Here is a 17,315-nt window from a genome sequence, read left to right as displayed (position 1 = left end):
TGTCTTAGATATACTCAGAAAAGTGGAAAAGTGGACAAATAGAAAGATTTCCTGATTTAAAAAAGGTTTTTTTCCCCCCCAGTTCATCGTGGACTTTGTGCAATGTGTGGAAGCTTCACTGTTGGAGTGGAAATTCTCAGTTTAGGTGGCTGCAGGACCAGGTGTCAGCTGCTTTTCCCTGTGATTCCCTCAATGCCTGATGCCTCAGAGGGAACCCACTGCTTTTCTCTTGATACAGGCACACACAGAGGAGGAATGTATTAGCAAGGTTGCACTATGGTTTCTTAAGAGAAAACCTCATATGTTTGAGAAAGCCAAACAGCAAAGGAAAAAAGAAAATAATAGTAATATGAAAGAGGAAAAGAAAGAAACAGTTCAGACATGTAAGGATGGAATATCCATAAAGCCAGTTGTGTTGTAAATTAATTCAGTCAAAGCTTTAAATATGAGTCAGTCACTTTGTAAGCCTGTGATTTAAATTACAGCTTACTGAGCCTGTGTGTGTCCCTGCTACTCCTAAATTAACGATTTAAGGGAGCTGGTTTTTACAGGTTGTGAGCCCTGGTGGTGCTGGTTACATTTAACTAAACTCTATGAATTGACCTTTCTCAAGAAGGTCTGTGCCAAGGCTGAAGGCATTCTTGTTCTTTCCTACTGGTACCTCCACTTTGAGGTGGAGTTTGTTTTACTTGTGCCACATACTGCTGCTCCAAACATAAAACATTTGGAATTACTCAACCCTGCTGAAGAATGAAGTGCAGCTAAGTGTTGCTTTAGGCTCACAGCTAAAGGATAGGCTCAGCTCTCTAAAAGGCATGTTTCTCTGCAGCATGGGGTGTGTGAGTGTCTGGTCTGGTGTTGAAGGTGTTCTGTGCTGTTGAGGGTCTGTGGTGTAGGTGTTCCTGAGCCCATCCTTCAGGCCTCCTTTGCAGGTCGTGGAGAGACATGGACTTTTCCAGTGCTTGACTCACCTTACATATTTTATATGTCTACTCTCTAGTGAGATGAATCATTCCCTTGAAGATCCTGCCTGCCTCATCTGTCCTGTCAAATAGCTCAGCTCCCCAGCCCACTGTGGGAGCTTCCTTGATGGCTGCCTGCACGCACGGCTGTCCCTGGGAGTCACCCAGCTATTGCCTCTGAAACGAACCGTGGGCGTTCACGAGGGAGTCTTTGCTGCTGGAGCTGCTCTGTGCTGTCAGCAAGAGGAGCAGTGTGCCAGTTTGGCTGCCTCCATCCTCAGCAGCCCTCCCACTCCCTCGGCAGGTTCCGCGCTGCTCGCGTGTCCCGCGCCAGGCGTTGGCGTGTCCTGCAAAGCCGGGGCTTGTGTGGGCTGCAGCACACTGCTTCCACTCTTTAGGGCACTTTTGAATTGAGGGAACAGCCCCAAACAGTAAGACCACAACAAACTAATGTGCTTAAGGTCACACCTGCTTGAGAGGGACCACAAATTTACATCCAAGCTCCGTAAATGGTATCTGGGGACAATCTGTTTGCACAGGGCAAGCCTTCAGGAATGCAATCTAATAAATTTGCCATGTAGATATCTGAAGTTTTGCAATCTGAATCTAAATGCCATGCTCTGCCTTTCAAACTGATAAAACCCCTGCAAAATTTCACCCATGAGCAGGCTCTGTTCTGCTGAGTGTGGTTGTACACAGGGTACAGACAGAATAATTGGAGATGAAGATGTGTATGTTATTTGTTTCTATGGCTAGCAAATATTTATGGTTCTTGATGGAATTTATTGCCACAAATGATTTCCACTCACATTTGGTCCTGCCTCGGATGTAAAAAAATTAAATTGCTGCACAATATAATCGGAGGATTTGCTTAAGACATCTGTGTATATATTGACAAGTCTTTTGTCTCTTCTTTGGATGCAACAGACTGCTTGGCAGGGCAATGGGATTCCTGAATTTTTGTTTACACAAATGGCTAATGTGTTTCTGAATTTTAATTGGCTGATAAAAAGGAAGGAGATTAAAAGAGGGAGAAAACAGCTACTGAGTTTAAAAAGATGGAAATATGAAAAACTTACTAATTCCCTTTCAAATGTAAGCAGGAGGGAAGGAAGGGGCTGGGCTTTTTGAATTAGTGCACTAAAACTAGGATTGGTCTGGAAAGAATTTAATGATTTGTGTGTAAGTTTAGGCTGAAAAAGCCAAGCATTTGGCAGATCTACAATTTGAGAACTGCTGGTTTGTGAACCCTTTGCACATTTTGATTTAAATTTTATCTTATGATTTTAGATTTTTAGGACAGATTTTAAATGACAGTCCTTTAAAAGTATATCACATATATACTACAGTATTATTAAGGGATTATCAAATGACTATCACAGATGGCTATGAGGGGGAAAAAAAAATCTAGGAAAAAGTGGTCTCCAGAGAGAAGTCTCTGCAAATTGCTATCAATTTGGTCTGAAGGAAACATCAGTCCTTATCCTTAAGTGTGAAGCACCTGGAAGAAAAATCAGACCTTCAAATGCATCCTAGTTTTCCTAACACAGCAGTGGTATTGCTTTAGGGTTTTCTTTTCTCTGTGGTTATCTCATGTGGTGAAAATTTAGACAGCACTCTGAATATCCATTTTCTGGATATTATCCGTTTTCCATTATTTCTGGATATCCATTACCCTTCAGGAGTGGCTGAAATCAGTGTCTCACCAGTGCTTCTGATAGTCTTGCTGAAGACTGATTTTTCTTACAATGCTAATTTCAGTTAATGTATCTATACAGAGGGATACTTCAAAAAAATCAAGTATGATATTTTTTAAGTGGCATTGTAACTTTCCAGGTACTGACATCTCTTTATATTGTGAAATATGGATATGTTGATGTTTGGGAAGCACAGCCATGGTGTCTGGTTGGATGAGTCCTTACCCTAGGGACAGAGCACACCCATGGTGATAGGCAGAAATGCAGATTGTCTGAACTGATTTTCTGGCTCTTCCTGGGCAGCCTTGGGAGGTCTGTCTGAATTTCATACCCAGAGCTGTATAACCTGGGCTGTAATAGCTCCTCTGGTCTCTTGCTGTAAAGCCCTCTGTGAAAGGAGCTGCTCCTCATCCTGTTTGTTCAGCAGCCACAGGGACCTGCTCTCGGTCATTCTAGAGATTTCCATCATCCAGGTGAGAAAATCCAAATCATGATGCCACAGTCAGGTTTGCTCTCAGGGAATAAAACTGCAAGGTCAAGAGAGGGGAAAGCTCCCCAAATAAGGATTGTTTTTTATCAGGGATAAACAAAGCATCTGTAGAGTTTATTTGAGAAGGCTTACCTGGAAACACTCTGAACTAGGCTGAAAATTACCTGGAAAACTATAAACCAAGGCTACCAATGTGCCTATGGAACAGCTCCTTCAGGAGGGTGTTTTGTATTATATAAATACATCACCAGCATTTGTGAGTTACCCTTTGGGAGGGTGCAACCTGTCTGAGAGATGTGTTGGATTTTCACCCCCATCCATTGTCTGTGAATCTTGTTGTAAGGCAGCTCCTGAGACACCCTGTAGGGGTGTTAGGAGGTGTTAGGAACAGGATTCTGTGGTGTGTTCTTTAGTGAATGGAAATAGGCTGCTGCTTCCTGAGGAGCCAGGGACCAAGTGTGAGGTTTGAGAAGCTGTTCAAAAGCATTGCCTCAAACAGGAGCCTTGGGTCTGATCTCTGTCACAAAAATAGCAGTTATGTAGTGCTCCTCAATTTAAAGAACTATACAAAAGCTTGATCTCTTTCTGTTTTTTCCTTTTTCCCCCCCTATTTTTTAGTGAAACTGCTTTAGTAAGTCACTGGGGTTTTTATTTCATTTTCATGTGTTTATCAATAGTTTGGAGTCAGTGGGCAGGCAGTATATCATCTTTAAGATTTTAAGAACCCGAGTGTAAGCTGCAGTGGCTCTTGGACATTGCACTCTGCTGGAGAAGAACCTCATTCATGTGGTTCATTATAGAGATTTCTTTTCTTCCCTGTCAACTCTGTGCAGAAGGAATTCCTGCTGAATAGTCCACAATGGCCACCCTGCAATTCCTCTACTTAATGAGCTACTTCTCACACAAATAGATTTCAGAATAACTGAACAGAGATGTGTAGATATCTGGGTGGTTGGTGTTTTTTTTTGGTTTGGGTTGGGGTTTTTTTTGTTCGGTTGGTTTTTTGTTGTTTGGGGTTTTTTCTTTTTTCTTTTTTTTTTTTTTTTTCCCCTGAAAACGGTTGTCAGTCTTCATTTTCATTTCGGCTTTCAAGCCTGTTGAAACAGCGGCATTCCTGTCATTGCAAACGTTATTCAGCCGTGTGAACTGTGACTCATTCTGAAAGATTACACGCATTTCCCTCCCCGTGTGCACCTATGCTCCTGCTGTTCCCTGTTTGCAGGCTGCCTGCTGCAAGCAGGGGTCAGGGGGACATGCTGCTGCAGAGCTGCTTGCTAGCTTGCTTCCAGACTCATGCTGTGCACAGTATAGGAGTCCAAGTTCACTGCAGGCAGGAAGTTTCAGGGTGAGAAATGCTACTTTTGTCTGTTTCTGGGGGAGAAAAAAAAAATCTCAATATCCTTTTCAGCATCTCTTTAAAAAAAAACAACAAAACAATAAAAAACAACCAACCAACCAAAAAACCCCAACCCAAAACCCACAACAAATCTGAAAAATAACCCCTAAAGGAACAATAAATCTCATACAGACCTTCTGGCTCACATTCACTGTAGACTATGTTTACTTAGGCTGCAAAAATATCAATTCATGATACCAGCTTGAAGCAAACGCCATCTGGTCTGGTGGTCCTCTTTAATAGTCTTCCTTTTCTTATTTTACCTTCTCTTTCCTGCATTCCTCTCTGGCATCAAGGATCCTTGCTGTCACTGTTCTGGCTCTTCTCCTGGTGCCACAGACCAGTCTGTCTGGGGGCTCGGTGCCTCACCTCACTTGTCTGCCTCCTGCTATCTCCTACATGTTTTCCAGGGCTTTGTCTGAAATACAGTCCTGTGGGAATCCCAAGTGGGGTTTCTGATTGTATTTTACTGAATGCCAGCGTGAGCCTTTGAGGGAGAAATCCCATCCTGTCCATTATGGAAGCTCAGTTAATTGAGGATGATTAAAGGGAAGCTTGATACTACCTGCCCAGCTGTAGAAGTGAGTTATGGCACCTGAAGATGAAAAGCCACGAGGAATAAATCTTGATTTAGTGCAGCTTAACACCCTGCTTGTATTTTTATCTACTTGAGGGCAAGAGATGACAAGTCTAAACTTGCTGGGATGACGGGCAGAATTGGAGAAGGTGGCGCAGACGGGAGAGCAGAGCCCTGTTGCTCTGCAAGCACGTGTCTGAAAGACCTTTTCTGTCCCACTCTATGTGGGAAGTGTTTCTGGAAAAGCTGGCAGGATCCCCGAGGTTCAGAGCTGAGGGAGCACAGAAAGCACCCACCAGAGCTACTTCCTTGGGGCTATGTAAATGAGAAGTGGTAGGGCTACAGGCAGCCACACTTATATTTTTTCAGGGAAACAAATATTCTGGTATATCTGTGAGGCAAGTGTGGGAGAGGAAGAGGATTTTTGTCAAAGCCCACAAGAAGCTTGTTTTAAAATAATATCTAGAACTTAAAAAAGGAAACAGGTTACTTGCAGGGGTTTCCTTTGGTGATAGTGTTTGTGATCCAAGTTCTTGTTTCAGTGGACGTTCAAGCAGAGACACCTGATAGACATGAAATTAAAATTATTTCACTGTTTTCAGATGTTTTGCTGTAGAATTTGGTTATATAGATCTTGGTTTTCTTCATGCATTTCTCACAGCTTACTTGGGTGTCCTAGAATAAATGGGTTAACACGTTGGCTTAACCTGGATAACATATAATAATAAATATAATAATAAATAATAGGTTATCCTGGATGAGGAGCACTTTATTTCTGAATTGCCTGCATCTGCTTTCAAAGCTGATCATTATAAATCATAGTTAGATGCTTTTTCACTGTAGTTGAAACCCTGATTCATTCTGAAATGTTTTTCATGTGTAGACAAGCCCCCAGGAAACTCTTTTAGTTTGAAATTAAATCTCTTTAGTTTATTAGCCCTTGTAATTTGTGCTTGCACTGCCTTTAAGGTATTTTTTGTTTTGCTTTATTTTACAGACTGTAAGATGGCACATTGAACTACAGCCATGGGCAAGTCCAACCCCTTCCCTCAACTATGAGGCCTCAAGGTTCCTAAAGTATATTAGCACTTCTCAGGTAGGTTTTTCATTTCAGTCTCCATTTAAAAAACACTTTGCCTGGCACAGATTGTTCCATCGTATCTAAGGAATTAACCTCACACCAAACTTTTTTGAAACTGATTTATTTCTAAAGTTGCTTAACCTAGTACTGATAGTCACCATGAATGTAAAGGTCAAAATACAGGTTAGAAAGACTGTATTATTTCTATGTTATTTATTTCTAAATGGGTTTGTGTCCTGACAGGAGTATGGTATGACTGAAATTCTAGATGCGGGTTTCTCTCTCTCTGCCCTCTCTCCCTCTCAGATGGAAAAATACAGAGCACTTTGTATTAAGAGAGTGTATTCAACCACTCCACCTCTCAATAATAATATGATAACCAGGCTCATTTTACTTCAAAAGGAGGCAGTTGAGGTTCCCAGTAAAACAAGAACAAGGCATCAGACCCTAACTTGGACAAGTTGTTTCAATGATACCAACAGAATTTCAATATTTTCAGGACAAAAATGATGGACATGGAAATTAGTGGGTTTATGTGCTTTTTAAAATATGGCATTTCCAAATCCACATTGTGTTGATGGATACTTCCAGCATTCAGCATACGGTGAAACTGGGCCATCATGTCTTAACAGAGCTTCCCTTATGCTCAACAGCATTTGCGTGCGCATTTCCTGTAATGAAAAATGGAGAAGGTGCTGGATGCTCACAATTCCAACAGGGCAGCTGCTTTTGGTTCCCATGTCTGTCAGCAATTGACCCTTGAATACAGAGATCACAGCATCATTACTTGCACTGAGGAACAGCAAAAAGCCCCAGGTGCCAACATCACTGAAATGTCATTCACGTATGAAATTCTTTGTTAATGCAGTGCTTTCAAGGCTGAGATTAATTTGAAACACCTCTAAAAAAGAGCATAGCAGGGTGTTCATGTATCCTCTGGCTTGTGGGTACCCCTGGATAAATTCTCAACAAAATGACATCTCTGCTGCTACTCATGCCAGCACTGAGAGGGCAGGAGGCAAGATGATGTGTGTGGGGACAGCAAGAGATGTGTGTAGAGCTGGTTGTTTTGTTGTACAGAAGTTTAGACTGTGGCAGACGTATTAAGTTTGAAAACATCCTTCATCTCAGTGACTTAATAAACAGTGGCAGATGCTGCTAAACTCCACTAGTTGGGTCAAAGCCTACAAGGACATCAATTAACAGAGAGTTTATTGCATTTGACACACTCAGCGAGAAGTTTTATTCTCGGAGTAACTGACCCTGGTTTGAGGAATAAGCATAAGTGAAAACAAAAAATGAGAGGAATCCCTGTTCCTGACCTGGCAGATGTTACAAGATGAGTATCTGATGGGATAACACCATGACTGGTATGAGCACTTCCAAAAATGGCATCTTGCTTATGTAGATAAGCATGGGATGTAATTTTCATTGTTTGCTGAGCAAGTGTCTACTAATTACTGTGTATAAGTTCAGCCCCATGCCATGAGTGTAGGAAGGCTCACACTGCTGGAGCAGGAAGGAGCCATGTCAGCAGGGTCAAGGTGTGGCCAGAAAAAGCATTTTCAGTGCTGGTATTTCACGATCAGGAGAAGCATCTTTACTGTTCTGTTGTTCGTGTGATAGGAGTGGGCCAGAACAAGATGTGAGTTCAGTGCATCAGTAAGCCATGCAACAGACTGATGATGGTGCTAAAGGCAGGTTCAGGGCTTGACTTTCGTTTGTTTTTTTAAAATTATTTTCAGTTGTTGTTGTTGTTTGGGGAAATTTTTGTGTGTGTTTTTTTTTTTGTTTTTTTAATAGCAAGAGCTATTCAGTAGAAGAGCTGTTAAAATTGCTTCAAACTCTGACTGTTGTAATTGCTCATAATGCCATGACTCAATTAAGTGGCAGCACTGCAGAATCTCAGTTTTCTGTAGAGAGTACATTATTCTTCTGTGTCTTAAATTAGTGCTTATTATTGCAGTGCCATTTATTCCTTGATTGTTATGTGACTGAGGGGAAATGGGTAGTGGGGTGCAGTGAAAATCATTGCTTAAAACTCAGTGAATCCTGGAAACAGTATGAAGAGATGCTGTATTTGCTTTTAAGAATTTTCCATGGGAATTATGAGTCAAGCAGGAGCAGGGAGGTGGTCATGCAGTGTGCAGCTCTTTGAATGTAAAGCTCCAGGTAATGATCTTTCAGAGCATACACATCTTAGAGAATGAGAGTTGTATTTACTTATTATGAGGTACATGGTGGAGTGTGCCTGCCACATTAAAGGCTGGGTTCCAGGTTTTACTCTCACCTCTGTGTAAAATGGTTTCATTTCTGTGGTTCCAGGTGGACCAGAGCTGTGCTTTTTAGTTTAAGACTGAGAACTGAGCATCTGCAATCTGCTGTAGAGGAAGGAAAGGAGCAAGATGAGAACAGTCTTTTCAGGACTGATATTTAACCTGGCTTTGTCCTTTCCACCATTTCATTTGTTGCCTTTCTGACAGTGTCAGCTCCCATTCCTGCAGCTGGGGCTGGTACTGGGCCCAAAGAACAACTTTTCATCATGATGGCTCAGCTGGGTTCCTGCAGGTCTTCTCAGTCTTTCCTTTCTTACCTGCATGGTAGCAACCTGTGCCCTGCAACCCCCGACTTTGATGTCTGGGCTGCACGGTTTGAGAAGCCCTTCAAGAGCAAACCGTGGATGCTGATGCTGGTGCTGATGCAGGGCAGTGCAGCCTTTCCTGGGCAGAAGTAGCTATAGCTTTGTTGTTGGAGAGGGCATGTGTTTGGGTAATGATTAAATCCCTTCTGGAGCTGAGATCCAGGACACTCTGAGTAAGGTACATATTGCAGAGACACTGCAACTTTTTAATTACAGTCTTGATTTTAACATTATTCAGATGCAGAGTCCACCCCAAGGTTTGAAAAGAAAAAAAAATTTAAGTGAATGCTGAAACATTTTTTCCTTGTAGAAAAAAAAAAAAAAGAAATTTGGTATAGTACTAATGCTTAATTATTTGCTTTTCAAACTGCTTTGCTCTCTGGGGAATTATGTAAGCCTTAAATTTCACCAAGCGGAACAGACAAACAAGGAAAAAAAATCATCAAATCTTTGTAGCCGTGTATCAGATTGACAATAAGACTTAAATGAAACCAATGAACATTTTTCTTTTTTCCACTTCTCCCCCAGAAGGCAAATTAAAAGCAAATTAAAGGTCCTGTCTTAACAATGAAATATCCTTTGATTTCAACAGATTTCCTGTGAACACATGAACCTGAACAGCTTGAAAGGGTACTCCAAAACCACAAAAAAGCCCTGGTCAGTCTGTCTTGATGAGAGGTTTAGCCTCATCCATCGAATCAGAAGCAAGCAATGCAGACTCTATTCACTTGGGTAAGTGCTCTTTTCAAAAGATAATTGTTTCATGGCAAGTAGCTTCAAAAAGCCCTATAAATACAACACAGGCCACAGCAAGGTTATCTTCTAACATATAAACTTTGTTCAGGTGTGTTTATCATGTGTTGATGATAAACATCTATAAACTTATATTTTTAGGGAAAAAAACCTTTCTCCATGAGGGTCTTTTTTTGTCTTTCTAATATTGATATGAAAACAAATTGCTTGATGGTGAGTTGTGAGTGGTAGTTCATGTAGATGAAGAGGGAATCAAAAAGATTAGCTGAGAAACCTACAGCATCTTCCTTGAGCAGAAATGACTTGCATAACTGCCAGGGATTTCAGCAGCATTACTTATAAAACTTCATTAACTACCTCTGGTGAACACCTTCAGGGGTAACATGTGCCAAAGTAATGGTGATCAAGGCAGCTGTGCCTTTAGTTTGAAATATTTGCAGTGTTTATGATGTTTACAGCACTTGAGAGTGAAGTTTTCATTCTTCACAGAACAAGTGCTTTCACAGGTAGCAAAACCACACATGCAGCCTGCTAATAAAACATTCTGTTTCCCAGGAGGATGAGGGAGCTCAGTCCTCAGAGTGCATCAGGCCATCAGCACACAGGAGAACAGTTGCTGAGATCTGGAGCTCGTTTCACACAGATCACCACATAGAGCTGCCTAATAAAACTATACTTGCTGTCCTGGGAGGCAGCTTTAGGTTAGAGGGGCATTGAAAGGCTTCATCTTGCTTGAACCAGCGCAGTTCATTCCTGTGATTTTGCTGCTGTGGGTTTACAGAGGGTGGGCAGCAGGGAACCGTGCTGGGGTGGCATTCCTCAGCCATTAGGACATGGCAGGTAACACCTGCAGTGAGCATGGCAGGGAGGCAGGGTGCCCTCTAGTCAAAGGGATGGTTTTGGTAACTTTGGGTGGGTTTATATTTTGATTGAGTTAATTTGAGCTGTAAAGACCCAGATCCTCTAAAAGGGAGGTGCTCTCAGGTTTTGTTCAGCAATGCTGTTCTGTGGCAGAACAAGAACATGCCCCTTAGAGACAAATCACATATGCAGAGAGATTTCTCTTGGGCACTGTTGCTTCTTATTTCCTGAGTGTTCTTTGCACATTTCAAATTATGCTTACCTGACATTAATGCAAATTAGAGGCTTACATGAATTTTTTTCTTCTCAGCTTTTCATATTCCTGTAGAAGTTAGTCTGCTCAGTTGCAGACTTTACTGTCTGACTGTAGTACTGGGTTATTGCCTGAGGGCCATTCTAGTAGCCAGTAGGGAGAGACAAGCACATTCAGGTGGAAAATCAGCTAAGCTAAATAGCATTCTGGAGGTAGGTATAGCTTTCCTTTGATTATAGTGGAAGTCTGGGACAAGGTGGCTGCTGATTTTTAGATGCCTTGGCAAAGTACTCAAAGTTCAGTGGAATTAACCTAGACCTTGCCCTTCAAGCTGCATGATCATTAATATTAGACCTGAGCTCCTGTGTTGATGTCCTTTTTCCCGGTTGTTAAGGATCAAGTGTGGGTTGAGAATGGTATTTTTGTTGAATTGTCCAGTAGGCACAGCACAGTTGATTTAATCTGTGCTAGAAAGTGCAAATTAAACATGAAGGTTGACCAACACTGAGGTATTTTGCTGATGGTTTTGAGCAAAACTGAGCTAATGTGTGTATACCATCACTTTATATGTGCTACTGCTCTGTGTATGGTCCAGGGAGCATGAGTGCCAGATTTTCTGCAGTGATGGAACACTAGGGCTTAGCAGAGATTGAAATTGATGTCGGCTCTCCCATCAATCATCAGATACACACAAGCAGTAAGTAACCAACCAGGATGCATCACATGAAACAGCTGAAAAATAAAAGGGAAATACTTGAGGTTATGAAGAAGCGCTCTTAAATCCACCAGTTTACTTCTGCAACCTTTGGAGCTCGTTACTGCATAATTCTTCCCCTCAGACTCACTTCCTTTAGTTTATGACAGACAGAAAAATAATTTTGTTCTGAGGCAAAAATCCTCTTTAAACATTCTTGTTATCTCATATGTTTCATAAAGAGCAAATGGGGAGCAGCTGCTTCCAATGAAGAGCATTCTCTGCAGAGAGGATGGATGGAGGACAAATGTGAAAGTTCAGTGGGAGTGTTACTGGGAATCCTGAATTAAATCCATCTATCATTAAAAGTGGAATAAAACATGCTGCTTAGGCTTTGCCTGCTTGAATGCTGTAGAAGAGGTTACTTGTGAATGGGAGCGAGCAGCGCCTGGAACATCTGGGGATCTTTTTAGATTAGTATTAGTTGCTCCCACTACTGGGAGGCAGCAATGTTTTTGCTTGGGGGACAGGATTTCCCAGTGTGATACATAATTGCAATATGCATTAGTGAGCTCTAGTTATTAGTGCTAAATCTGCTTAGATTAAACTAAGTCAGTTACAAACACCACAGGCAGGCACTCAAGCTGGGATAACATAAATGAATAGGATTTCAGAAACTTACCAGCAGAGGTTTAAAGAGTCTTGCTGCAATACAGTATAAATTTCATTTCAGGTGCATCCTAAAGTGTATGTAGGACCTTTAGGATTCGGGCAGGGGGGTCGTTCGTTTTTTCCTGAGCTGCTGAGCTCAGTTATCTTCCTTTGAAAAAGAGGGGGAGGAGGGGGAGCAGAGAAAGGGAAAGCTGGACCTTGCATGTGTTTACATCTCTGTGCTGTGGTTGCTGTGGGAGCTGGAGTACCTGCAGTTTTCAGGCTGGGTCAGCTACAGGTGGCCACTGGAGCTGTGCTGGAGCAGACAAAGCAGCTTTTGTGCCACTCGCACTCCCTGTGCTCCCGGGTGATACAGGGCATGATGCTTCATCCAGTGCAAGCCAAAGCCCAGTGTCTATTCTGAGCACAAGGCTCTGTGCACCGTGACCTTCTGTGAACCCTGGGAGCAGGGAACAGCCAAGGGACACTGCTGCCTGCTGTGCTGTGCCGTGTCCCGGGTCAGCATCAGTGCCCTGCTGCCTGCAGGGAGCCGTGCCAGCCCTTCCCTTCCCTTCCCTTCCCTTCCCTTCCCTTCCCTTCCCTTCCCTTCCCTTCCCTTCCCTTCCCTTCCCTTCCCTTCCCTTCCCTTCCCTTCCCTTCCCTTCCCTTCCCTTCCCTTCCCTTCCCTTCCCTTCCCTTCCCTTCCCTTCCCTTCCCTTCCCTTCCCTTCCCTTCCCTTCCCTTCCCTTCCCTTCCCTTCCCTTCCCTTCCCTTCCCTTCCCTTCCCTTCCCTTCCCTTCCCTTCCCTTCCCTTCCCTTCCCTTCCCTTCCCTTCCCTTCCCTTCCCCAGCCAGGGACAGTCTGTTCTGTATGTGCTGCTGGCAGTGCCCTGCTCTGTCCCCACTGCAGGACACTCTGTCACCAAGCTTCCTTCTCCCCCACGGGAAAAACAGGTCAGCTTCTTCAGCATGTTCTATTTTGCTGTTGATGGAGGCAGCAGCTGCTCTCTCCTGATGGTCAGGAAAGGCCTCGCCAGTCTTTCATGACCTTCCTTTTAAAATCATGATCCTTTTTTAAGTAACACACCTTTCTTTAATTAACTAAATCTTTATTAGGAGACCTAATTTTTTGATCTTTTTCATGCTGCATTATCCCTTTGCATGATCACATGTGGGCCAGGCATTTTTCAAAGCAGTTCCTTTGGAGAAGACCTCCTTTTCTCTCCTGTATATTTGTTGTTGGCTGGATCTCTCCTCAGGCATAAATCTGAGCTGTTAACTAGAGTGCCAGAAGACACATCATGCCTGTCTTTACCCTCATCTGTATTTTATTTCCTGTTCTCCACCACTGTGAAGCTCCCTTTGCAGTCCACATGAGCAGCAGTCTGTTTGGAGGCAGGCTGAGGTTTGTCTGCCCCAGAAGCATCTGGATTGTAGCAGCTGGAGTGGTCAGAAGTGTGTCAGGACAGATGTGGCTGTCGGTCACTGGTGGGCTCATCACTAATGCTGTGACTGTCCCCAACAATTCCCATGCTGTTCATTTTTACCCAGCCTCCCATTCCTGAGGGATTACACTGGTCTTTGTCCATCACTGTCCCTTCTGTAGAAATCCACATGCAAACAAACATGTCGATTCACTTGGTTAACTTCTGAACTTTTTTCCTAATGTGTGTTGAATGTATTAAAAGAAAACTCCTCTCTTTTCCTCCCACACAGCTGTATGGGTTGGAATCCTGTGAATTAGGGTTGTTCTTAAAAGCACACTAGGCTATTTTTGCACACCCCATCTCCTCCTGTTTTCCCAGGGAAAGGGAGGGTGGTTGAGGAGAAGACAACTTCCTAGGGTATTGTTACAGTGGGCTTAGCCACTATTACAGCATTCCATACTGTAACTTCCAAAACAAATGCTCTTCCACACATTGTTCATGAGTTGAATTCATTTTATCTTACCTGTGTGTCATCTATGTAGAACATTTAGTGCTGGCCTAAGGTTGTACCATAGTGTGTGACATGATTTAAAATGTGTCACGTTTCACATATTGATGCAAATAGCCAAAATTATTTCAGACCCACACCATTGCTTAGGATAACTGTGGTGTGGTGTAGCAGGTGCTCTGTTAGTACATCTAAGAGTACTGCCCTGTTGTGGTCTGTGCACACCAGATAAAAGCTGTGCTGTTAGTACACAGTGAATAATCTCAGTTGTACACTTTACAGTAAACTGATTTAAAAAAATCTTAATTCTTTTCTCAGCGCTACACGTGTGTGTAGCAAACAGCTTAATTTTGTTTAAGTTTAATGTTAAGTGCATGATTTGAATCACATTTGGAATAAGCTTGGAGGAGTAGGAATGAAGAGAACATCCTGTTTTATGGAGTAGGAAAGGCCTGTGGCTCAGATGTGTGATTGCAATGGTAAATACCAGATTTTTTTGTTTTAGTGCACCTGTGTGAACCACTGGGCTGTAGGAGGTGGGAACAGTGCACAGCCTCTTAAAACACATCTTCTCACAGAGGCAGGCACTGAGACAATACTGCTGTACAATGGGGCTATTAATTTTTCTTCTTCTTTGGGGCCTTCACCAAATTAGCAGCAATCTTTCTCTCAAGTTTATACAACAACCCTGCTATTGTTGTAAAGTGCTTATTTTTGAATATGCTTTTTTTAATCTGTGTCTTCCTGTTCACAGAGAAAGAGAGGCATTTTGCACTTGTGTCTTACCCGTACTGGTGGGCAATTTGGGCCATGTTTGTAACAGGTGACAGATGTGGTGTGAAGTGTGCCACATTTACTACTTTACATCTACTACTTTACAAAGTAGTATTGCATAAATTTAAAATGTATTTTCTCTTCTGCTTATGGCTTGGTCATTGGAAGTTTGTGAAACAGAGAATAAGGAAAGTAGTGTAAACTGTAAAAGAGAAAAGCAAATTGAAAGTAGTGAAATATATGTAAACAAAGAATATGAATAATGACAGCAGAAAGATTCCAATGTTTTATTTACTTTCATATAAATTTTTTCAATTTCTGAATTAAGGAAAAGCTCTTTGGGTAAGTTATCAGCATGGCTTAAAGTGGTTTAGTTCTTGCCTAGAGAGGAGCCATTAATTCTAATATTGCATTGAGCTTGAATTTTCTTCATGTTAAGTTAGCTCACCCTCAGAACATGCTACTCACTAGTAGTTCTTTTTGCTGCAGTAATAGTTAATTTTTTTTATTTTTTTTCCACAGGCTGGGCAACGACGACAGGCAGTTTGAGCTGGGCATGGCCATGAGCGGGTGCGAGGTGCATCGCTTCGACCCCAGCGCCCGCGCCGCGCACGTGCAGGAGGGGCCGCGCCTGTGGTACCACCGCCTCTCCATCGACTGGAGGGACCCCAACCCCGCCATCGCCGCCCGCAGGCTGCACGGCACCACCAAGAAGCTGGGCACGGTGCTGAACGAATTTGGGCACCAGAAGGTAAGGAAGGACTTGGGTGTCAGGTTTCTGAATGCGGGGTTAGGTGTTGGAAAGCTCCAGAGCTCCCTTCTTGCTGCCTGAGGGAACCCTGCGCTTTCCAAGGTCCTCTCCTGATAATGGGCTTTTCCTCAGCAGTACTTGTAAGGCATTTCTTGTAGGGGTGTCTTTCTATCTTGCTTCCTCTAAGTGCTGAAAACAGCCACAATGCCATATACCAAATACTTTCTTTTTCCTTCTCACTTCCTTTTCCCTTGAACTATCTGTTGACATTGGGTGCTAGCACATTTAGTCCTGTGGAAGTTCTGCTCTTTGCCTGAGCACGAAAACTAAACTACTCACACAGACAAGTTTATAAAGAGAAAACAATATTTGCAGCAGTAATTAGAAGAGAAGAGGTAATGGATGGTTTGCTTACATTTTCAAGGTCACTGTTCCTAATTACAGTCCTCAAAAACAAAAACATCCTGTTTTGAAATTGGCAGCAATCTGTGGGGTATTTTTTTAGCATTTCCCAGTTTGTTTTTAAGGAACTATAGAGACATCAGGAATCTTCAAATCTCAAATAAATGTTGCCATAATATATTTCAGGAAGTTCTTAGGTTGCTTTTAAGAGAGTTTTTCCTTCAGGGTATATACAAATATGAATTCAAATGCTAATATACTTCATAGCCTGCAGTTAGTAGTGCTTGTCTTTGTTTTTTAAGAAACAGGCAGCCTGGGCTAAGGAGGAGCTCTTCTGTAAGATTTACAAAACAAGCAGTGCAATATTTGGTTTGTTATTTAAAAATGCAAGATGTTCTTTCAGTTCACTTTTTACTTTTTTAAAATGTTTTCTTTTGGTTCAGCTCTACTGATTGGAACATTTTGAAGATAAGAGCAGAAGCAAGGAGCCTTTTCCTTCTTTCTAGTCATACTGTAACTTTACTAGGCTGTGCATTAGTGAAACATCTGGGGAGACTGAGAGATGGCTTTTCTTTGATGTGTGCCTTGCATTGTTTTGATTTTAGAAGAATTAGTCACACAGCAAAAATCATTGACCTAATCCAGAAAAAGTGTACGAGTCTTTTGTGATACACCAGACCTGCTGAGGTCAGTGACAGGTTTTCATGGTAGAACAGAGTGGTTGTAACAACTCCTGAATAAGAAGGATGTAGGGGTGAATTCTATGTGTGTAACTTTCTGAAAACAGCGGGCTGGATGACAGCCAAGGAACATAATGCACACATAACACATGCAACCAGGCTTTCCTCTATCTGTGTATGTATGACACAGGATTTGGTAAGTGTTTTGGTGCATTATGAACAGTGTATAAAGCCTCTTGCTCTGGTAGTGTTTGAGGAGCTCCTCTGTGCGAAGCTATGGCTTAGTGAAGTTGGGGGCTGACTTTCTCCCAGTGGGGATAAAGTTGTTATACACTCTGAGACTTGCTGGTGTTTTATACTTGTGAAGTACCTGAATGGGCTGACTGTCCTCATATTTTTCTGTTTAGGTTTTCTTTCAGTTAGAAGGAAGGCAGTCTGGGAAGTTGTATATTACGTAGAGACACCATTCTTGTGGTGAATGTGAGTGGAATGTTCCCTCAACTGAATAAATAAGTTAATTCAAAACAGTTTCACAGAATATTTTCCGAAACATTTTTTTTCAATTAGCAAATTAAAACATGCTCTTCATCCCATTTTTAATTTAAAAAACCCTTCCGCCTACCCTCAATGTTGTTCCGTTCCCACTTCAAGGCAGGAATTCCAGGCAGCTGCATTTGAAGTTAATGCCTCATTTTATCCATGCTTTTATTCTCTAAGA

General features: G+C 42.3%; 1 protein-coding gene across 1 annotated transcript in view; it reads left to right on the top strand.

Moving 5' to 3' along the window:
* The window catches only part of METTL24 (methyltransferase like 24), a 44,808-nt gene that overhangs the window by 13,648 nt on the left and 13,845 nt on the right, over positions 1 to 17,315 (top strand). The window contains exons 2-4 of the mRNA XM_056487489.1: positions 6,120 to 6,218; positions 9,437 to 9,576; positions 15,287 to 15,515. Of these exons, the coding sequence (XP_056343464.1) occupies positions 6,120 to 6,218; positions 9,437 to 9,576; positions 15,287 to 15,515 (468 nt within the window). The remainder of the gene's footprint in view (positions 1 to 6,119; positions 6,219 to 9,436; positions 9,577 to 15,286; positions 15,516 to 17,315) is intronic.

Source organism: Oenanthe melanoleuca, chromosome 3 (genome assembly GCF_029582105.1).
Source record: "Oenanthe melanoleuca isolate GR-GAL-2019-014 chromosome 3, OMel1.0, whole genome shotgun sequence".
Taxonomy (NCBI): domain Eukaryota; kingdom Metazoa; phylum Chordata; class Aves; order Passeriformes; family Muscicapidae; genus Oenanthe; species Oenanthe melanoleuca.
This window is presented reverse-complemented; position numbering and strand designations above follow the sequence as displayed.